The following is a 24,506-nucleotide window of genomic DNA, read 5'->3' on the forward strand; positions in this document are numbered from 1 at the left end:
GATTCCTTAGCTGTTTACTCATCTTAACCAAATACTTTACAGTCACTTCATTGTTACACTTCAAATCATCCTGAGGGTTAATCATAACATGCGGTTGTCGACCAAACAGAATTTCAAAGGGGGACAGATTAAGAGGGGACCTGGGAGTGGTTCTGATGCTGTATAGTACAATGGGCAAAACTTCTGGCCATGTCAATCCTGTTTCTGCCATAACTTTGCTCAATTTGTTTTTAATAGTGCTGTTCACTCTTTCTACCTTCGCACTCGCCTGGGGGCGGTACGGAGTGTGCAGCTTACTATTAATTCCCATCAACTTACACATTCCTTGAAAGACATCACCTGTAAAATGGGTACCCCTATCACTTTCAATTATTCTAGGGATACCGTATCTACTCACAAGTTCTTGCACAATTTTCTTAGCAGTAAACATAGCGGTATTTGTGGCCTCAGGAAATGCTTTGACCCAATTTGAAAACACATCTATACAAACTAGTACATCAAATTTCGACAAGGGGGTAATTGTATGAAATCAATTTGTATTACCTGAAAAGGGCCGTCTGTAGATGGGATATGAGATGGCTCTGTTGGTATTGCCTTTCCGATATTCTTCCTCAAGCAGGTGAGGCATGTCATCGCTCTCTTACCCGCATGGGAAGAAAATCCTGAGGCGCACCAATAAGCTCTTACTAGCTTACACATCCCTTCTTTGCCCAGATGAGTCAGCCCGTGTGCTGCTTCCGCTAGACTTGGAAGGTATGCTCTTGGTGCCACTGGTTTACCCTGTCCATCTGTCCAGAGTCCTGAGGACTCCTGGCCATATCCTTTTGCCCTCCAAACTGCCTTTTCCTGTGGGGAATACAAATTTTACATTTCACACAATTTCTGTGTATTGACAGTATTAAATACCATCAGTTGTGTGATGTCTGTCTGTCTGGGGGTGCCAGCTGCTAACTTAGCAGCTTTGTCTGCTCGGCTGTTACCAAGTGATACCGGGTCTTGGCTATATGTATGTGCTTTACACTTGATAACAGCCACTCTGTCGGGTTCCTGTATCGCTGTTAGAAGCCTTTTGATGTGGGCTGCATGCGCTACCGGTGTACCAGCTGCCGTCATGAAATTTCTGAGGCGCCATAGGGCTCCGAAATCATGGACTACCCCGAAGGCGTATCTAGAATCCGTATAGATATTGGCTGACTTTCCCTTAGCCAATTCACATGCTCTGGTTAGGGCGACCAGTTCAGCAACCTGGGCTGAGTGAGGTGGGCCTAGCGGTTCTGCTTCTATGGTGCCTTGGTCATCTACGACTGCGTATCCAGTACACAAGTCTCCCGAGTCCGTCTGTCTGTGACAACTACCGTCAGTGTAGAAAGTAAAATCTACATCTTCCAGTGGGTTGTCACTGATGTCAGGCCTTGCCGTGAAATTTTGGGTCAAATATTCCATACAATCATGCATGTCTTTTCCTATACTAAATCCTCCTTCACCATCACTCTCATCCTCCACCCTTTGTGCCTGTCCAGGCACACCTGGGAGATATGTTGCAGGATTTAATGCACTGCATCTCCTTATGGTGATGTTTACGGGGGCCATTAATGCCAATTCCCATCTTGTAAACCGCGCTGATGAGACGTGTCTGGTTTGGGCAGAATTCAGTAAGGCTGACACTGCATGCGGTGTATGGATTGTGAGGTTGTGTCCTAGCACTACATCTTCGCTTTTCGTTACTAGCAATGCTATCGCAGCAACACTTCGCAAGCATGTGGGGAGGGATCGCGCTACCGTATCTAGCTGAGCGCTGTAGTATGCTACCGGCCTGCTGGCATCACCATGCTTTTGGGTTAGGACGCCTGCCGCACAACCAGCACTTTCTGTTCCGTACAGCTCAAAGGGTTTCCCATAGTCTGGCATACCTAATGCTGGTGCCTGCGTTAGGCACTGTTTAAGTCTCTCAAATGCCATCTCGGACTCGTCTGTATGCGAAATCCGATCAGGTTTGTTTGATGAGACCTGCAAAGGTAATGCTAGTATGGAAAAACCTGGGATCCAGTTACGGCAATACCCACACATTCCTAAAAACGTTCTGATCTGTTGCTGGGTTTGTGGCAGAGTCATGTCACGAATTGCTTGAATTCTATCAGCGGTCAGGTGTCTCAGTCCTTGTGTCAGACAGTGTCCCAAATATTTTACCTTAGTCTGGCATAATTGCAACTTGTCTTTTGAAACCTTGTGTCCAGTTTCTGAGAGATGAATCAGGAGTTGTTTTGTATCTCTCAGGGACGATTCGAGTGAATCAGAACACAGAAGTAGATCATCTACATACTGTATTAATATTGATCCACTCTCAGGTTGAAAAGACTGTAAACAATCATGCAAGGCCTGTGAGAAAATACTCGGACTGTCAATGAAACCTTGTGGTAAGCGAGTCCAGGTGTATTGAACTCCTCTGTATGTAAATACAAACAAATATTGGCTGTCAGGGTGCAGAGGTACCGAGAAGAAGGCAGAGCAGAGGTCAATTACAGTGAAAAATTTCGCAGTGGGAGGGATTTGCATAAGGATGACAGCTGGATTTGGCACTACGGGGAACTGACTCTCAACTATATTGTTGATCCCTCTTAGATCCTGCACTAATCTGTAACCCCTCCCCCCACTCTTTTTAACAGGGAAGATGGGACTATTGGCAGTGCTGGATGTTCTTACCAGAATGCCCTGTTGTAGCAAGCGCTCTATTACGGGATACACTCCTAACTCCACCTCTGGCTTCAGAGGGTATTGTGGGATTTTTGGAGCTATCCTACCATCTTTTACTTGCACAACTACTGGAGCTACGTTTGCCATTAATCCAGTGTCCTGTCCATCTTTAGTCCAAAGTGACTCTGGTATTTGGGATGTCATTTCTTCTACCTGGGATGGACTCCTATTTATCATAACAGTATGTGACATTAATTTTGATGGGGAGTCTAGCATATCTTGTACTTCCTGAGCGTGGTTCTCAGGTATGTCTAGGAATACACCTTCAGGAGTACAATATATGACGCACCCCATTTTACACAATAAATCTCTTCCCAGGAGATTAGTCGGTGCCGATGCAGCCAGCAAAAAGGAATGCTTGGTATGCAAAGGCCCTATTGTAATCTCTGCTGGTTTGCTAACAGGGTAGTGCTGCACTACTCCCATTACTCCCATGGCTGGAATTGTCTTACCAGTGGTTCTCATGCCCACTGTTGAATTTATCACTGATTTGGCCGCCCCTGTATCTACAAGGAAATTTAATGGTTTACCAGCTACATCAATTGTGACCTCGGTTACACTTCCAAGACTCGCAATTAATTTCACTGGCTGCAGATTACAGGTGTGGCCACACCCCTATTGGGTATGGTGACCTCCCTGAATCGTGCTAGCAGCAATTACTTGTGGTGGGGGTAGATGGGAACTATCAGAGATTTGCCAGTCTCTTCTTGGGGGATACCTTTTTGTTTCCCCTGCATGTGGCTCATAGCTCCGCCTCTGTGGTCCTTGATCCCAATGTCTCGTATCAGGTCGTTGTCTAGGGGATTGATATGAATTTTGTATTTGTCTTGCTTTACAATCACGTGCCATGTGTCCCTCTCTGTGGCAACAATAACATTTTATACCTCTTGACTTACCCTCAGGGGTCACAGTTCTGGGCTGAGGTGGCCTGGTAGTAAGGGCCTGTATGCTCACAGCCATTAACTTATCACTCTGTGACTCCCTGTGTCTGATGATATTCCGATCATGCCCAGCAGCAGCCTCTCCCAATGCATCCACCGACATACCTCTCCAATCAGGCCTAGTGGTTTGTATTCTATTCCTTAAAACCTCTTTTAAACCGTCCATTAATACAGAAACAGCTACTTCCCTGTGGTGTACATTAGTTTTAATGTCATCTATACCAGTGTACCTAGCCATATCCTGCAGAGCCCGGTGAAAATACTCTGGTGTGGATTCACCTTCTTTTTGTTTTATTGTAAAGATTTTGTTCCACTTTACTACTGCAGGAAAATATACTCCTAACTGTAAGTTGATTCTCTTTACATTATCCTGATTATACTCGTCTGTTAGTGGTACTTCCTCATCTAACTTGCAATCAGCGATAAACTTTAATGAATCAACATTGGGGGGTAAACATGCCCTCAAAACTGTCCTCCAATCTTTGTTATTTGGCTCTGCAGAATTTCCTAGCTCTCTAATATACTTTTGACATGCAACTAAGTCTTTCCTAGGATCAGGGAATTCAGACATCATTGATCTTAAAAATAGAAAAAAAACTATGCGCTCAGGTGGATAGCACTGCACTATGGTTGTCAGCAGCCTCTTGAAAAAGGGAATTGCCAGTCCCTTAAAACAGAAACTATAAAACGAATAACAAGTGGCGCTAGACAACCAGAATGTGATAAAACATTTATTTTCTAAAATGCATATAGAAATTACAACAACCTCCCGGGGGTAATAAATCTTAAAACATCACAATATGTGAATTAGCACTAAATATGCCTTATTTGTTTATAAAAAATAATAATTAAAGCATCAATAGTGGATAATCCTATTAGCATATAATTAATTTATAAGTAACACCTGGAAGGTAAAAAGCCTTTTGTGGGTTCTGTATGTGCACACTGATACTGCTAGTTGATAGAGCAAAAAGTCACTAGCAACTGTGTTCTATTAGACAGTTGCAAAAATCATAAGTTCATGGCAATGGATGGCTATTGCAAAAAAAAGACACGTGTATTAATAGCTGTGTGCACACAGTTACCACTGGGCAGGAGCTCCTTCGGTCTCTGCTCCCTGGTGCTCTCCCGCAGTCCGGATGGAGACACTCACCAGAGCCTCAGTGGACAATCTGGAAGCCGCGCCGTGCGGGGTATCTCAATGAGCCGTCCTAGCTCAATCCACACCGTCTCCGGTACCTCCGTGTTTTGCAGACGGGGACTAGTAGCTGGTCGATCCGGAGTTAAATGAGATGAACGTTCCTGGTGTGTATGACCCGCAGTGAGCCTGTCTTCTATTGGGCGGGCATCCGACAGGGGCTCCGTTCGCCGGTCTGCGCCGGACTTGAAGAGAAGGCACCCGTAGTTTCCACCGCTCCAACTTGGAGTATGCGGTCGGGCTGCAGAGATGAGAAGATGCAGCACAGGTGTTCCTAACCGCAAGAGTAGGCAGTGAATCCAAATAAGCAGGGCTTGTCACTGTTGTGAATAAAGCTCCCCGTAACTTTAAGGTGTAAATCCTTATAGTAGGAAGCCTGTATCCTTAACGCGTTTCAACGCCAGCAGGGCGTCTTTTTCGAAAGGCAGGTGCCTTCTCTTTAAGTCCGGCGCAGACCGGCGAACGGAGCCCCTGTCGGATGCCCGCCCAATAGAAGACAGGCTCACTGCGGGTCATACACACCAGGAACGTTCATCCCATTTAACTCCGGATCGACCAGCTACTAGTCCCCGTCTGCAAAACACGGAGGTACCGGAGACGGTGTGGATTGAGCTAGGACGGCTCATTGAGATACCCCGCACGGCGCGGCTTCCAGATTGTCCACTGAGGCTCTGGTGAGTGTCTCCATCCGGACTGCGGGACAGCACCAGGGAGCAGAGACCGAAGGAACTCCTGCCCAGTGGTAACTGTGTGCACACAGCTATTAATACACGTGTCTTTTTTTTGCAATAGCCATCCATTGCCATGAACTTATGATTTTTGCAACTGTCTAATAGAACACAGTTGCTAGTGACTTTTTGCTCTATCAACTAGCAGTATCAGTGTGCACATACAGAACCCACAAAAGGCTTTTTACCTTCCAGGTGTTACTTATAAATTAATTATATGATAATAGGATTATCCACTATTGATGCTTTAATTATTATTGTTTATAAACAAATAAGGCATATTTAGTGCTAATTCACATATTGTGATGTTTTAAGATTTATTACCCCCGGGAGGTTGTTGTAATTTCTATATGCATTTTAGAAAATAAATGTTTTATCACATTCTGGTTGTCTAGCGCCACTTGTTATTCGTTTTATAATCATTGATCTTAATTCTGCTCGGGAAAAGGGACAGTGCATGGCGATGTTCCTGACAGGAGTTGCTCCTGAAGCGTCAGTTCGCCCATTTGGGACCGCAATTACCCTGACAGGATTAAGCTCAATTATATCACTCTGTGTAGATTCTACAATATTTGGTGTAATGGTTTCTGCATAATGTACAGTACCGTACTTACCAGTCGACGATACCTCACCTATCCCTCTGCTAGGGGCTTTTGTTACCGCTCTGGGGGGTTGGGCTGTATCAACGGTAGTCTCTCTTATGGTGGCTGCTAGGGAGAGTGCTGATATTGTAGTGGGCTCATCCTCTTGGTCATAATCCTGGGGAAAGTTCAAAACTGGGTACAACTTGCACGGATTAGTCTTAGCATTAATTACTTTGGTTACATTATCTTTAACTTCTATACATTTATCATAACCCTGTGTGCCATTCTCTGCAACCAATTTCTCTCCAGGTATGTATGGTGGTGGGGGTGCAGTGGCTATCAGTTTCCTGATAGGGTTAGATCCAGCGGCTTGCGCCAACCCCCTTTGTATTTCACCTTCCTGTTGTCACAATGCTAAATAGTCATAATGTCTAATACGCCTTTTTGAAGATTTAATCAGGCAAACTCTACTCCTTAAATTCTGTAATACTTCTGGGTTAAAACTACCTACCCGGGGAAACTTCTCCCCGTCATGCACAGTCATCCTTTCCCATTCATTGCACAACATCTCTGTGTGATGACCATATTTCTCACACATGATATACCTTGCCGACCCGATTGGTCGGTTTACCAAATCAACCTGAACCTCGGTTGATCGCCCCTTACCTGAACAACTGGCCCCCATCTTTGCAGGTGCTGCTTTCACTACCTCTGACTTCAAATCAGGGTCTTCGGCAACCCTTACAAAAACCAAGATGTCCGGGGTAAGGCTGCGGTGGGGGTTTTGCACCGAGGTCCGCCCACTAAACTCCGCCCACGCTGGCCAATACGGCGACCAAAGTTCCCAGAGGTTCCGTACCCAACCTAGGGCCCCTATGAACGTCTACTTTCTCGGGCGTGTGGGAGTATGTTACCCTCCCCAGCAAGTATCAGTCGTTGGAGTGTCCCTGAGTGATCAGGCTACCTCCCTTAAAATAAAAAAAATTACACAAATCACGTTAACAATGTGCAAGTAGCGTTCTTATGAATATTCAAGACACGCCAATGCACATAATCACATGCGGTACAATCGTATCTGCACACAAGCAACTAATCTTATGTGCGGAACGATCAACGGAATTGAAAATTTCGGCTGCAAATTCCTTCAGCAATGAGCTTTGTTGGCCTATATGGGTCTCGCACCAACCCTCTTCGGTTGTGTTCTCTACTTCTAGTCTACTGTACCTGAACCTCCTGGTCCGTGACCTCCTGGTCTGTTATGTACAGCAGACTCTACTGCTCATAATATGTCGAGACTAACAAGGGACGCCTCCCAAGCCACCCCACGCTATCACTTTCGCTGGTGTACCTCTTTCTAATTTCCTATGGTTCCCACGTCCGTAAAAAGAGAGAAATCTTATATATACACACTCTTACATTCGAACACTCTTATTTCTGTACAGAATTCCTTTTATTCGGTATTAGTCTAACCCAGAAGAATTGCAACAGAGAAGGTTTTTTTTCTTTTAACTTTAACTTTTGGATTTGAGATAGATTTGCGTTATTATCGCATTACTTCCTTATCGCCTACTAAAACAATACTATCGTGCGGTTTGTATTATGTGGGCGTATCCGTATGCTCCGTTGCGTAATATACGCTCCGTGCGTCGACCCTTGCGTCGTGTACGCCCCGCCCTTGTAAGGACACGTGTACACAGACCAAGTACGTCCACAGTAACACAACTACACGTTTATCAATGTAAATGATCTTTAAGTGTAATCATTTACTGGACACCACCCAAATCTCCCTTGTCTTTCTAGGCGAGACTGTGTGCGTGCCTTTACAACTATTCCCTTAAATATTACTTTTTATCTTTTAACTATTAATAACAACAAATCTCTCAGCACGTTATCAATGGTATGTGGCAATCAGGAGAATAAGATACGGACAAATACTACTAAGCAAGAAATACAGGTGTGTGTGCTTATGCATACGTACGCAAAACAGAAACTAAACAGTTTTAAAAGACAATAACGTACTGTTCCTACCTTCCGGTTCCGGATTCCCTCAGCACTCCTTACTAAGCGAAGTAGACGCTTATCTGGTCAGCACTACGAGGGATAGCACCTTCCCGCCCTTTGCTGACCGATAATGTCTGCTAAAGTTACTTAGTGCAGATATGTGAAGAGCGGAGGAGCCCCCAATTGATAAAGTCTAATATGTATCCTATATTAAACACTCTAAAAGGTTAATAGACACAGTACGCAATTGGCGTATGAGATACCGTAAGGGTACGCACTTAGCGTAGCAGACGCTTAGCCGTGGTCGAGACGCACGAGCGGCACTTTCGCTCGCGGCTTAATGCGTAGAGTCAAGCACGCTATAGGCTGACGACTACCGTAATGATACGCTACCAGCGTAGCGGACGCTCGAGACCACAAGGAGATCACAAGCGGCGCTGACGCTCACAGAATAAAACCTTAATAACTATACCTTAAGGAATGTACTTATACTGTAAACCTTGGTGCAGTGATAATGTGTAGATGCAATGCAGTGTAACCTTGTTAGTTCAAAAGCTGTATGAGCAACTGAGACGCTCAGAGAACCCTTAGCAATATAATAAACACTCAAATACCGGTCTAAGGTTCTAACACCTTTAAGGGAGAGAATGAACGTTCAATTGCAAAAGAATATACAATACAGTTTATATACTACCATGCTAACATAAATACCTAACAGAATTACTACACGTTAAAATACAATTGTGGCACAATTACATTTAAGGGGAAGGAGAGAGAGAATGGCTTACAACAAATAGGAAGTAAAATGGCTGCAGAGAACTTACGCACAAGGGGAAACAATCGCAAGCGCCTTCCTGGATATCCAGCTCCCGATTATCAGTGATGTGAACCGTTGAGAAGAGTAGAGTGGAGCTGGCCCAGGTCGGCTTGTCTTTATATACACTACACACAGTACAGTACAATGGTCCCTACATTCTTATTGTTCATTGGACACAGGAATCCGTCCCCGCATTATAACAAAAGGTCATAGGTTGGTTCATACAGGTGGGCTGTGACTATTTCAAACTGCTCAGGTGGGAGGGAAACTCAGGTTTCCCGCCGCATGGGTAATAAACTGCAAATATAGTAAATGTCCATAAACTTCTTATAGTCATAACTATACGCACGAGCGATTAATCTGTTTCTAACCAACACCGGAATATTGCTAATTATATACTCTTCCGATGGATACTAAACACCACTGCGTAACCCCTGTCTGACCCTTCGTATCAAACAAAGAGGGATCTCTTTGTCTCTGAACATGTTATATTAACTAAACTTTCAGATTCTATCAAAGGGACCATAATCTACAAAATACATTATATGACTAAAATATGTAACGATCGAGTCGCATGCTAGACGCACACAAACTCTACCGTAAATGCGCATACCGTGCGCCCGTGACGGCGAGTATGCGCATGCACGGGAGGGTTCATGCACGTGCAGCGTGCACACGCATGGAGAGAAAACAAGGCAATGTAGGTTTAGATATTTTTCGACTTTGACAATCCATATATCCGTACACTGCATCTCTCATACATCCATATATCCGTACACTGCATCTCTCATACATCCATATACTGCCGCTCTCATACATCCATATATCCGTACACTGCCATTCTCATACATCCATATATCCGTACACTGCATCTTTCATACATCCATATACTGCCGCTCTCATACATCCATATATCCATACACTGCCGCTCTCATACATCCATATATCCATACACTGCCGCACTCATAGATCCGCACGCTGCCGCACTCATACATCCGCACGCTGCCGCACTCATACATCCTGCACGCTGCCGCACTCATACATCCTGCACGCTGACGCACTCATACATCCTGCACGCTGACGCACTCATACATCCTGAACGCTGACGCACTCATACATCCTGCACGCTGACGCACTCATACATCCTGCACGCTGACGCACTCATACATCCTGCATTCTGACGCACTCATACATCATGCACGCTGACGCTCTCGTACATCCGCACGCTGACGTACTCATACATCCGCACGCTAACACACTCATACATCCGCTTGCAGCACTCCTCGCCCTAGTGGACACAACCCCCCTCCCCCCCATGGTAACAGTACAGATGCTGGGCAGTCACAGGAACTGTGGCTAACCAACTGTCTCCCTGTCACTTTGCTATAGAGCTTTTAGTGTGGGTGACTGTGGATGCCCCCCCACCCCTCCATATCTAGAAAGATAAAATGATATATCCTGGGAAACTGACACTGCTCAGCTCATAGCACCACACTGATACCCCCCCTTTGTGCGCATGCAGCAACACTGCCCTGTCACTATGCTCATGGTAGGTGCTAGTTCCTAGTCGGCTAAAGGGCCATTGACATCAGGGAGAGGAGCGAGGTTGGTGGGATAGTACTTTCACTATCCACATCACCAACTATTCCAGTTAGTAACCTGGTGGCAAGTGAAGTGAGCCACCCAGCCCAAAGTGTGGTGAGCAAAGTGAACCCTGCGAGGGTAAATTTTGGGTTCCATGTTCCGACTTTGCTCCTCCCCCTCTTGTCGTGGATCACGTGGTAGTGATGTCAAAGGTCCTTTAGCCTTATATAATTTCACCATAACTCTGTGCTCATACACCCACACTGCGCCCTCACTGTGCTCATACACCCACACTGCGCCCTCACTGTACTCATACACCCACACTGCGCCCTCACTGTGCTCATACACCCACACTGTTCCCTAACTGTGCTCATACACCCACACTGCGCCCTCACTGTGCTCATACACCCAAACTGCGCCCTCACTGTGCTCATACACCCACACTGCGCCCTCACTGTACTCATACACCCACACTGCGCCCTCACTGTACTCATACACCCAAACTGCGCCCTCACTGTGCTCATACACCCACACTGCGTCCTCACTGTGCTCATACACCCACACTGCGCCCTCACTGTGCTCATACACCCACACTGCGCCCTCACTGTACTCATACACCCACACTGCGCCCTCACTGTACTCATACACCCAAACTGCGCCCTCACTGTACTCATACACCCACACTGCACCCTCACTGTGCTCATACACCCAAACTGCGCCCTCACTGTGCTCATACACCCACACTGCGCCCTCACTGTGCTCATACACCCACACTGCGCCCTCACTGTACTCATACACCCACACTGCACCCTCACTGTGCTCATACACCCAAACTGCGCCCTCACTGTGCTCATACACCCACACTGCGCCCTCACTGTGCTCATACACCCACACTGCGTCCTCACTGTGCTCATACACCCACACTGCGCCCTCACTGTGCTCATACACCCACACTGCGCCCTCACTGTGCTCATACACCCACACTGCGCCCTCACTGTGCTCATACACCCACACTGCGCCCTCACTGTACTCATACACCCACACTGCGCCCTCACTGTACTCATACACCCACACTGCGCCCTCACTGTGCTCATACACCCACACTGCGCCCTCACTGTGCTCATATACCCACACTGTGCCCTCACTGTGCTCATACACCCAAACTGCGCCCTCACTGTGCTCATACACCCAAACTGCGCCCTCACTGTGCTCATACACCCACACTGTGCCCTCACTGTACTCATACACTCACACTGCGCCCTCACTGTACTCATACACCCACACTGTGCCCTCACTGTGCTCATACACCCACACTGCGCCCTCCTGTGCTCATACACTCACACTGCGCCCTCACTGTACTCATACACCCACACTGCGCCCTCACTGTACTCATACACCCACACTGCGCCCTCACTGTGCTCATACACCCACACTGCGCCCTCACTGTGCTCATACACCCACACTGCACCCTCACTGTGCTCATACACTCACACTGCGCCCTCACTGTGCTCATACACCCACACTGCACCCTCACTGTGCTCATACACCCACACTGCGCCCTCACTGTGCTCATACACCCACACTGCGCCCTCACTGTGCTCATACACCCAAACTGCGCCCTCACTGTGCTCATACACCCACACTGCGCCCTCACTGTGCTCATACACCCAAACTGCGCCCTCACTGTGCTCATACACCCACACTGTGCCCTCACTGTACTCATACACTCACACTGCGCCCTCACTGTACTCATACACCCACACTGTGCCCTCACTGTACTCATACACCCACACTGCGCCCTCACTGTGCTCATACACCCACACTGTGCCCTCACTGTACTCATACACCCACACTGCGCCCTCACTGTACTCATACACCCACACTGCGCCCTCACTGTGCTCATACACCCACACTGCGCCCTCACTGTGCTCATACACTCACACTGCGCCCTTACTGTGCTCATACACCCACACTGCGCCCTCACTGTGCTCATACACCCAAACTGCACCCTCACTGTGCTCATACACCCACACTGCGCCCTCACTGTGCTCATACACCCAAACTGCGCCCTCACTGTGCTCATACACCCACACTGCGTCCTCACTGTGCTCATACACCCACACTGCGCCCTCACTGTGCTCATACACCCACACTGCGCCCTCACTGTACTCATACACTCACACTGCGCCCTCACTGTGCTCATACACCCACACTGCGCCCTCACTGTGCTCATACACCTAAACTGCGCCCTCACTGTGCTCATACACCCAAACTGCGCCCTCACTGTGCTCATACACCCACACTGCGCCCTCACTGTGCTCATACACCCAAACTGCGCCCTCACTGTGCTCATACACCCACACTGCGTCCTCACTGTGCTCATACACCCACACTGCACCCTCACTGTGCTCATACACCCACACTGCGCCCTCACTGTACTCATACACTCACACTGCGCCCTCACTGTGCTCATACACCCACACTGTGCCCTCACTGTGCTCATACACCCACACTGCGCCCTCACTGTGCTCATACACCCACACTGCGCCCTCACTTTGCTCATACACCCACACTGCACCCTCACTGTACTCATACACCCACACTGCGCCCTCACTGTGCTCATACACCCACACTGCGCCCTCACTGTACTCATACACCCACACTGCGCCCTCACTGTACTCATACACCCAAACTGCGCCCTCACTGTGCTCATACACCCACACTGCGTCCTCACTGTGCTCATACACCCACACTGCGCCCTCACTGTGCTCATACACCCACACTGCGCCCTCACTGTACTCATACACCCACACTGCGCCCTCACTGTACTCATACACCCAAACTGCGCCCTCACTGTACTCATACACCCACACTGCACCCTCACTGTGCTCATACACCCAAACTGCGCCCTCACTGTGCTCATACACCCACACTGCGCCCTCACTGTGCTCATACACCCACACTGCGCCCTCACTGTGCTCATACACCCACACTGCGTCCTCACTGTGCTCATACACCCACACTGCGCCCTCACTGTGCTCATACACCCACACTGCGCCCTCACTGTGCTCATACACCCACACTGCGCCCTCACTGTGCTCATACACCCACACTGCGCCCTCACTGTACTCATACACCCACACTGCGCCCTCACTGTACTCATACACCCACACTGCGCCCTCACTGTGCTCATACACCCACACTGCGCCCTCACTGTGCTCATATACCCACACTGTGCCCTCACTGTGCTCATACACCCAAACTGCGCCCTCACTGTGCTCATACACCCAAACTGCGCCCTCACTGTGCTCATACACCCACACTGCGCCCTCACTGTGCTTATACACCCACACTGCGCCCTCACTGTGCTCATACACCCACACTGCGCCCTCACTGTGCTCATATACCCACACTGCGCCCTCCTGTGCTCATACACTCACACTGCGCCCTCACTGTGCTCATACACCCACACTGCGCCCTCCTGTGCTCATACACTCACACTGCGCCCTCACTGTACTCATACACCCACACTGCGCCCTCACTGTACTCATACACCCACACTGCGCCCTCACTGTGCTCATACACCCACACTGCGCCCTCACTGTGCTCATACACCCACACTGCACCCTCACTGTGCTCATACACTCACACTGCGCCCTCACTGTGCTCATACACCCACACTGCACCCTCACTGTGCTCATACACCCACACTGCGCCCTCACTGTGCTCATACACCCACACTGCGCCCTCACTGTGCTCATACACCCAAACTGCGCCCTCACTGTGCTCATACACCCACACTGCGCCCTCACTGTGCTCATACACCCAAACTGCGCCCTCACTGTGCTCATACACCCACACTGTGCCCTCACTGTACTCATACACTCACACTGCGCCCTCACTGTACTCATACACCCACACTGTGCCCTCACTGTACTCATACACCCACACTGCGCCCTCACTGTGCTCATACACCCACACTGTGCCCTCACTGTACTCATACACCCACACTGCGCCCTCACTGTACTCATAAACCCACACTGCGCCCTCACTGTGCTCATACACCCACACTGCGCCCTCACTGTGCTCATACACTCACACTGCGCCCTTACTGTGCTCATACACCCACACTGCGCCCTCACTGTGCTCATACACCCAAACTGCACCCTCACTGTGCTCATACACCCACACTGCGCCCTCACTGTGCTCATACACCCAAACTGCGCCCTCACTGTGCTCATACACCCACACTGCGTCCTCACTGTGCTCATACACCCACACTGCGCCCTCACTGTGCTCATACACCCACACTGCGCCCTCACTGTACTCATACACTCACACTGCGCCCTCACTGTGCTCATACACCCACACTGCGCCCTCACTGTGCTCATACACCTAAACTGCGCCCTCACTGTGCTCATACACCCAAACTGCGCCCTCACTGTGCTCATACACCCACACTGCGCCCTCACTGTGCTCATACACCCAAACAGCGCCCTCACTGTGCTCATACACCCACACTGCGTCCTCACTGTGCTCATACACCCACACTGCACCCTCACTGTGCTCATACACCCACACTGCGCCCTCACTGTACTCATACACTCACACTGCGCCCTCACTGTGCTCATACACCAACACTGTGCCCTCACTGTGCTCATACACCCACACTGCGCCCTCACTGTGCTCATACACCCACACTGCGCCCTCACTTTGCTCATACACCCACACTGCACCCTCACTGTACTCATACACCCACACTGCGCCCTCACTGTGCTCATACACCCACACTGCGTCCTCACTGTGCTCATACACCCACACTGCACCCTCACTGTGCTCATACACCCACACTGCGCCCTCACTGTGCTCATACACCCACACTGCGCCCTCACTGTGCTCATACACCCACACTGCACCCTCACTGTGCTCATACACCCACACTGCGCCCTTACTGTGCTCATACACCCACACTGAGCCCTCACTGTGCTCATACACCCACACTGTGCCCTCACTGTGCTCATACACCCACACTACGCCCTCACTGTGCTCATACACCCACACTGCACCCTCACTGTGCTCATACACCCACACTGCACCCTTACTGTGCTCATACACCCACACTGCGCCCTCACTGTGCTCATACACCCACACTGCGCCCTCACTGTGCTCATACACCCACACTGCGCCCTCACTGTGCTCATACACCCACACTGCGCCCTCACTGTGCTCATACACCCACACTGCGCCCTCACTGTGCTCATACACCCAAACTGCGCCCTCACTGTGCTCATACACCCACACTGCGTCCTCACTGTGCTCATACACCCACACTGCACCCTCACTGTGCTCATACACCCACACTGCGCCCTCACTGTGCTCATACACCCACACTGCGCCCTCACTGTGCTCATACACCCACACTGCGCCCTCACTGTGCTCATACACCCACACTGCGCCCTCACTGTGCTCATACACCCACACTGCACCCTCACTGTGCTCATACACCCACACTGCGCCCTCACTGTGCTCATACACCCACACTGCGCCCTCACTGTGCTCATACACCCACACTGCACCCTCACTGTGCTCATACACCCACACTGCGCCCTTACTGTGCTCATACACCCACACTGAGCCCTCACTGTGCTCATACACCCACACTGCGCCCTCACTGTGCTCATACACCCACACTGCACCCTCACTGTGCTCATACACCCACACTGCGCCCTCACTGTGCTCATACACCCACACTGCACCCTCACTGTGCTCATACACCCACACTGTGCCCTCACTGTGCTCATACACCCACACTGTGCCCTCACTGTGCTCATACACCCACACTGTGCCCTCACTGTGCTCATACACCCACACTGCGCCCTCACTGTGCTCATACACCCACACTACGCCCTCACTGTGCTCATACACCCACACTGCACCCTCACTGTGCTCATACACCCACACTGCACCCTTACTGTGCTCATACACCCACACTGCGCCCTCACTGTGCTCATACACCCACACTGCGCCCTCACTGTGCTCATACACCCACACTGCGCCCTCACTGTGCTCATACACCCACACTGCGCCCTCCTGTGCTCATACACCCACACTGCGCCCTCACTGTGCTCATACACCCACACTGCGCCCTCACTGTGCTCATAAACCCACACTGCGCCCTCACTGTGCTCATACACCCACACTGCGCCCTCACTGTGCTCATACACCCACACTGCGCCCTCCTGTGCTCATACACCCACATTGTCCCATCAGGTGTGATACATGTTGCTGGTGTTTGGGATGCCAGCGATGACTGACCCGGAATCCCGAATGTTATAATACCGACTGTTTTGGGGGATAACTAACCTAACACTCCACCCTCCACCCCCACCCTCTACCTTGGTGGCAGCTAGGGCTAAATCTAGTGGGGTGGCAGCTACTGCTAAAGTTCAGGCGGTGGCGGCTACAGGTGACCACCCCCATAGTGCCTAATCCTAACCCAACTATGATGCCTAACCCTCCCCAGGACCCTAACCCTAAAAGCAACCCTAATACTCATGGGGGGTGGGGGGTGTCGGCGGTCAGGGTTTCCAGCGCCGGTCCTGCGATCAGTGATGGGATTCCGGCATCAGTCACCTGACCGCCACTATCCCATCCATTGGGATGGGAAATCTATCTCGTCCCATCATTGTGCTCACGGCACCCACACTGTTCCCTCACGGTTCTCTTGCATCCGCACTACTTGCCACCCTCACTGCCATCTCGCACTGCTTATGCACCCCCACTACTCCTCTCTGTGCTCATGCACCCCATGCTGTAAGAGAACTGCATTGCATGCAGACCTGAAGAGGAACTGCGGACCTGGCGGACCTTGAGGGGGGTTGGACTACTGATCGTAAAGGGACCTGGTGACCTCAAGAGGATCTGTGGACCTGAAGGGGAACTGCGGACCATAAAGGGAGCTGCAGACCTTAAATTGAAATGCGATCTGCTAGTAAATTGCTGGCAGACAGACCTGAAATGGAACTGCGGACCTTAAAGAGAACTGCAGGCCTTAATGGGAAATTTGGACCTGAAGGGGAACTGGTGGCCTGATGGACCAGAAGAGGAACTAAGGACCTTAGAGGGAGCTGCTGACCTTGCGGACCTGAATGGGGAACGGCGGACCTGGCAATGGCTGTGGCACCGGTGGACCTGGAAGGGGACTGCATGCCTGGCAGACCTGTGGCGCTGAAGGAACTGGAAGAGGAGTCCAGCTTATCTCTCAACAGTGCTTGGAATGATGACCAAGGCTTCCGCCAGGTAACCCAGCCAACAACAGCCTCCCGCCGGCAGTAACAGCGCTCCGCTCCCTGCCAGAAGCGTACTGCTCTCCTCGCAACACTATGAGCTGGCTGGGTTATGTATTTACATAACCCAGCCCACCTTATGATGGGCATAAAGGCTGACCTATCACAGGTCGGCCATACACACAGCACGATGCACCAATGTATCTACAGATATATTGGTCATGGGCTGTGCTGCAGGGCCGACGCGATATGTCTGTGAACGACTTTGTTCACAGACATATCATTTGTACACTACATACTGGCCGAACAGTTAACGCATACCTACCAACTGTCCCGATTTTTGCGGGACAGTCCCGGTGTTTGGTGACTGTCCCGCTGTCCCACCCGCTTAGCTTAGCAGAGCAGCAGTGAATAGAGCAGAGCTTAGCAGAGCAGCAGTGAATAGACACTGTGCGCATGCGCACAGCGTCTTTTCACAGGTGACAGAGGGAGAGATGGCATGCCAGCAGCCCTCAGTGACAAAAACGGGCGTGGTTTCACCGCGTTGATGTCCCTCGTCCACAGGGTTCGATGTTGGGAGGTATGGTTAACGATATATGGGCCGATCAATTGATCGGCCAATATATCTGCCAGTGTGTACCCAGTACCCTTCATACATAGATGTCTTCATCCCACAGCAGCCTGGCCCTGAGCAAGCAGAGAGCGGCCTTCTCTGCCACAGGAGAGCATCCAAAGTGCAGCAGATCTCATCACCCCTACACTGCCAGTGCGGGTGCTGCACTCAGTGCACCCTTACCACGCTCATGCATGTATCAGTATCACACAGCACAGTGGAGCCTCACTGCCAGCATGCCATGCTGAAGAGCTTCCTTAACCTTTTCGCATGTCACCCTCTAACTCTGAACCAGTGCTTACATTAACCCCTTCATTATCAGGATCTGACTATGTTTCAAACTTTGACTCAGCCAATTCACATGCACTGCAGATACCTCTCATCACCCATCAGCCAGAGAGGTAGTCTGCACTCCTGTGCCAGCAATGCACACCTCTCCGCTGCGAGAGGCCACCAGGTGACACTGCAATGTCATAGTGCAAGCCATCCTTCTCTCTACAGGCAGGCGGCTGTACCCAAAAGACCCAGCAACATTCCTCATTCATACTGTACAGCCGCACTCACTCCGCACTAGCAGCGGGGCTGGGGTGCCGCCCATGCACAACAGATACCTCTTATCACCCATCAGCCAGAGAGGTAGTCTGCACTCCTGTGACAGCAATGCACACATCTCCACTCCCGGGTCAGAGCACACGCGGCAGAGGGGGGGAATATTACACCACAGACCAGGGCGCCCGGTGTATAAATGATCCGCCAGCGCAGCTCACTTACTGCCCCACCCCCGGATACCTTATTGCTGGCCAAGCGACAGTCTAAGGAGGGGACCGGCAGAGTGTTCTGGCTGCGAGGAGGATGGCAGATCAAATGTCCGCTTCTGTGCAAATCGTAAATCTTCAAAGTCGTCCATATTTGTACACCCATTTGAAGGTACTCTTAGTACACTCCCTCCAGGCAGCACTGCGCAGGCGCAACAAATTGATTTGCCCTATCTTTAAAATGGGGCATATTTTACTTAATTAAAAAAAACTGTAACTTTCTGAAAAACCACAACCCCAAAAGGCACTACACTGGGACATGCTCTATCTAATAAAACAAACCCAGAGTCTTAATTATTACTCTACCATGAGTTATGCCTTCCCAAAAATCTTTCTCATAGACTACATGGGAAAACGGTGCCAAAAAGCCATACAGGAAGTAGCAGAAAAAAACTGACAGTTGAAACTTTAGGTTGCTCCCAATTCCTATTTTTTTTATTATTTTGCCCTGAAATTTGGCATGCAGCACCGGGTGACGATTCTACGCGTCCATGCCAAATTTCAGCTGAGTACGTCCAATCACTTTTAAGGTGTAGTCCCTCAAACACCATGTCCCTATCTCAGAAGTTCCCTATGGGAGAATTCTGTTTGTTCAATTCAGCCTTAATATAAGGGCACGACCGTGCCCTTATAATATATACCTCCATAAACGGCTGAGCCACCGCAGAGGAAAATTTTTATTCAGGAACGTGTCCAAGGAGAGACGCACGCTTTTTAAATATTCATGTGCAATACTTCTATCCGTTTGCAAATATAAATCAGGAATAGAAGAGTTGTGGGTAATACTGGATACTTTTGTTGATGAAAGGCCACATGATATTAACTTGATATTATTAATTGTTGCAATCGATTGCCTACATACTGTATATGTTTTTACTGTTGTAGTAATAAAACCTGTTTTTTGCTCATTCATTTAATGTTTATTCAGCCATATACAGTATGCACCTTGTGATAATTAGTGCAGAAAAAAAAAACCCACTGGAATGACACCTGAGTGCCCAGTAGGACCATTTGGTAATGGCAAGGGGCCGACAACCAGTCAAACCCCACAAAGCATGGTGGACGTTGGGAGGTAGTGGTTGGTGACACTGACATTATTGTGTCTGTTAGACCTCATTACTCAGTAATTTACCTCCCAGGTAGGCACAGTTGTAGTAGCTGCACCTCTTCTTACTGCTCTGCAGGATGAATATGTTCCCCTCCTTGATGTTTTCAGAGACATGAAACACCTCATTCACTGGAATCACCACCTCTTTCTCGAAAGGTCTAATGGAGAAGTTGTGTACTTCTACCCCGAAGCATGTGGTGATATTGAAGAAAGACCCGTTTGCAAACGTCTGCGCCAGACTGAGGTCAGCAGTTGTAGAAAGAAAATGTTCGAGTCTGACATGGTGCAGGGACCCAAGAGGCGGATAACTGATAATGTTGGTCCCCATATAGGTGGTCAGTGGTTTCCCATCACACCCGGCTCGGAGCAAAGTCAAGGCTCTGGTGAGGTAAAAATGGAATGAGTGGTACATGAATGATTGGGGATCCATTTCATATTGCACTACAGCGTGTTTTAACTTAGTTTCATTATTGACGTGCACTAATAGTGCTATCCCATGTTCATCTTTAAATCCCTCAGGAAGAGTTTTCATTGAGGACTTTTTTATCAGCCAAGTTTCAGAAGCATTTTTCCAAGCATTGTCCAATGCCTTGTCATTCTGCCTTTCCTTCCTCAGTAAATCTGGCACTAGGGCCTCCATTTGGTTGAGGCATCCAACATATTGGTCGTCAAAGGAATACTCAAACATTCCCAGCTGCCCCCACTGAGCGTCCACCTGTGAAAACAAGTGTCATTATTGTGTTCAGGCTCTTTAAGGCTTATTTATCAACGTGCAAACACTGACATCATCATTAGGTGCCCAACTCTGAGGTTACAGACAAGGGCACATATTTGTAGGCCAAGGTAACAGTGTCTGTGGGAGTACACCATCTTGTGTCTGGGTGGGTTGGGGAGAATGAACCGTCAGAGAGGTAGGAAGACAGCCACGAGAGGGCAGCATCAGGCAGACCAATGGAGTGAAGGATTTGCAGTAGGCGAGGATGGTCCACAGTGTCAAAAGCAACAGAGAGAGCAGCAGAGAGTGTCAAGAAGAATAAGTAGAGAGTAGTGGCCCTTAGATTTAACAGAAAGGAGGTCATTGCAGACTTTTGTGAGGGCAGTTTCAGATGAGTGGAGAGGACGGAAGCCAGACTGGAATGGGTCAAGCAGTGAGTGGGAAGAAAGAAAGGAAGTAAGTAAAGAAAGAAAGGAATGTATGAGGCTAAAGGTCAGATTCAGCGTGAGTTGTAGTTTTGGGAGAAATCGCAAAACTTCAACTTATGTCTCTAGCATGTGGGGGTCCGGCGAGAACAGGGAAAAGGCCGCCCCGCATGCCAGGTCCACCCCTATGCTAAAATGCGAGGACATCGCTATACAGCGATGCGCTCACATCTTAAGGGTTACCCCCTACCTACGTAGCCTATCTACGAAGGCAGTTGCCGGGCAGCCATGTTTTGGGTCGCAGTGGCTGCGTGTGACATCACGCAGCCACTGTGGCCCACCCCCAGAGGCGTCACTCACCTCTTGGACACCCGGTGCGGCGGCAAAAGAGGGGGCGGGGCTTCGCGAGAAGGGGCGGGGCTTCACGGGCTGGCATCCGTTTTCACTGCTTGAATGACTGGAAAGGGGCGGTGCTTTCTGAGAAGGGGCGGAGCTTCGCGTCCCGACACCCGGTTTTTTTTGTCACTTGGGGGGTTTAGGAGGTGTAGGCTCACTCCCGGGGAGTGCTGTGCTTGCAGTGCTGGCTCCTACAGAGTGACAGGAGCCGAGTGCTGCACATAATGTAACAGTGCAGCACCCAGCTCCTGTCTCTAAGCAGGAGCTGGCATTTTGGTGTCACCCCTCGGCGGGTGACACCCGGGAGCGGGCCGCACCCCCCGCACCCCCCTTGTGACGCCACTGCCCACCCCACAAATGGTTCAGACACACCTCTGTTGTGCAGACCGCGCCGCCCCCCTGAACGGCACATCGATGCCTACAAAACGCATCAATGCCCTGTTCCCGCCCCCCGCAGGGACTAGAACTGCGATCGCAATTTAAGACCTCATTCATGCGTGCAGTGGCGTTTGAGCATAGTGATTTCAGCACTTTTACCACTGTTGCTGAATCAGTGTCACAATCCTGACTGTAGGTTTATATTTGGTGACTTACCCCTGCCATCTGTCCTGGATCCTGTGTCTTTTCACTCACGGAGTTAAACAGCTTGTCAGCACTATGAGTTTTCCTGAGTTCTCTGCCTGAGAGGTAATCAGCTCCACCTGTGGTGATCTCCTGTGTGAGGCTGAATTCAGTAATCTAAAAGCAAGCATCCTGTGTTTTGCAGAAGTCCAGGCTTCAGTGTTCTCTTGGCCTGCTAGGCCTCATTCTACATCACAGCCTTGGCTAGAGTAGTCACATGACAGTGACATCACCTAATCCTGCCCACCAATCATCAAGGACCAGGAAGTATAAATCAGGAGGCTGAGTTGGAATCTGGGCCAGTTCCTTGTGTCACATACAGCCTTGTGTGAGTCTGAAAAGCTGAGCTCCCTTAAGGTAACCTTTGTACCTAAGTTCCTGTGGAAACTCTGTTCCCTTGTTACCGTTTGGTTTACTTGTGTGTCGCCATTTGATTTCACCATTTCCCTGAGTCTCAATGTAAAGGCACAGCTGCAATGTTTTGTCTTAAAGGTACAGTACTGAATTCCGTGTTCTCCACTGAAAACCACAGCTGTCGTGTTTCAGTTTTACTACTGTTGTAGTTGGGATCGCCAGAGCTCAGTACCTCCGTGCTTCCAGCACCTCCGTGCCACAGCACCTCTGTGCCTCAGTACCTCCGTGCCTCAGCATCTCCGTGCTTCCAGTGCCTCAGTACCTCCGTGCTTCCAGTACCTCCGTGCTTCCAGTACCTCAGTACCTCCGTGCCTCAGTACCTCCGTGCTTCCAGCACCTCCGTGCCTCAGTGCCTCCGTGCTTCCAGCACCTCCGTGCCTCAGTATCTCAGCAACTCCGTGCCTCAGCATCTCCGTGCTTCCAGCACCTCCGTGCCTCAGTATCTCAGCACCTCCGTGCCTCAGCATCTCCGTGCTTCCAGTACCCCTGTGCCTCAGTACCTCCGTGCCTCCAGCACCTCCGTACCTCAGTGCCTCAGTACCTCCGTGCTTCCAGCACCTCCGTGCCTCAGTATCTCAGCACCTCCGTGCCTCAGCATCTCCGTGCTTCCAGCACCTCCGTGCCTCAGCATTTCCGTGCTTCCAGCACCCCAGTGCCTCTACGCACCCCAGTGCCTCTACACACCCCAGTGTCTCCAAGCACCCCAGTGCCTCTACGCACCCCAGTGCCTCTACGCACCCCAGTGTCTCCAAGCACCTCAGTGTCTCCAAGCACCTCAGTGTCTCCAAGCACCTCAGTGTCTCCAAGCACCTCAGTGTCCCCAAGCACCTCAGTGCCTCCAAGCACCCCGTGCCCTTTAGCACAGTTGAACCTGGTATTCTTCACTGATTCATCAGAGCCTTTCCAGTTCTGTCTTTCAGGAGACCTTCAGCGCCCCCACGTGCTTCCTGTCTGCCGATCTAATCCTGTATGAGGAGAGCCTAGATTCAGCCATCTCTGCCGCGGTTCCTCTTCCCAGTCATCGGAAGAATCCTCGAGTCCACAACATTTCCAAACCAGGTCAGTGGTAGTATTCACATAGTCCTCCAGTCGCCCGCACAGACTTCACTACACCGGGTTCACAAAAACCTCAGTCATGACAATCAGGCCCTCAGCCCAGTCATTATTGTAGCTCAGAAAGGATGGGACGGTTATAAAGGGACAACAGGTCGTACCAGGAAACATTTACCCTTCTTTCATGTGGATTCAGCAAGACTAGGTGCAGCGCAGAGGATTGGGAAGTGGGCGTGTCTTCTGAGACGCAGACAAATAGGCGCATTGCGGGGCAATATCCTTATGGCTCATGGGGTTTTGGAGTCTATTTATTACATTTACAAAAAATTGTGGCAGTCTCTGTATGGATGTACCTGTTTCCCCCTGTCTTGGTTTGACTTTTGCACCTGCTGGAGCCTTGATAAAGGTCTATGTATGGACCGCAACGTTGGCTGGCGTGATCTTTGAATAAATTAT

At 50.0% G+C, this 24,506-nt stretch overlaps 1 protein-coding gene and 1 long non-coding RNA gene across 2 annotated transcripts in view; both read right to left on the reverse strand.

Moving 5' to 3' along the window:
- Positions 1–24,506, reverse strand: part of LOC135050458 (uncharacterized) — a 144,591-nt gene that overhangs the window by 36,629 nt on the left and 83,456 nt on the right. The gene's annotated exons all lie outside the window — the stretch shown is intronic.
- On the reverse strand, positions 20,425–22,565 carry LOC135050418 (ecto-ADP-ribosyltransferase 5-like). The gene is made up of 2 exons (XM_063956919.1): positions 22,557–22,565; positions 20,425–21,141 (listed from the first exon to the last, which is right to left on the reverse strand). Exons 1-2 carry the CDS (start codon positions 22,563–22,565, stop codon positions 20,425–20,427), a joined length of 726 nt encoding a protein of 241 aa, XP_063812989.1.

The sequence above is a fragment of the Pseudophryne corroboree genome, chromosome 2 (assembly GCF_028390025.1).
Source record: "Pseudophryne corroboree isolate aPseCor3 chromosome 2, aPseCor3.hap2, whole genome shotgun sequence".
NCBI lineage: Eukaryota > Metazoa > Chordata > Amphibia > Anura > Myobatrachidae > Pseudophryne > Pseudophryne corroboree.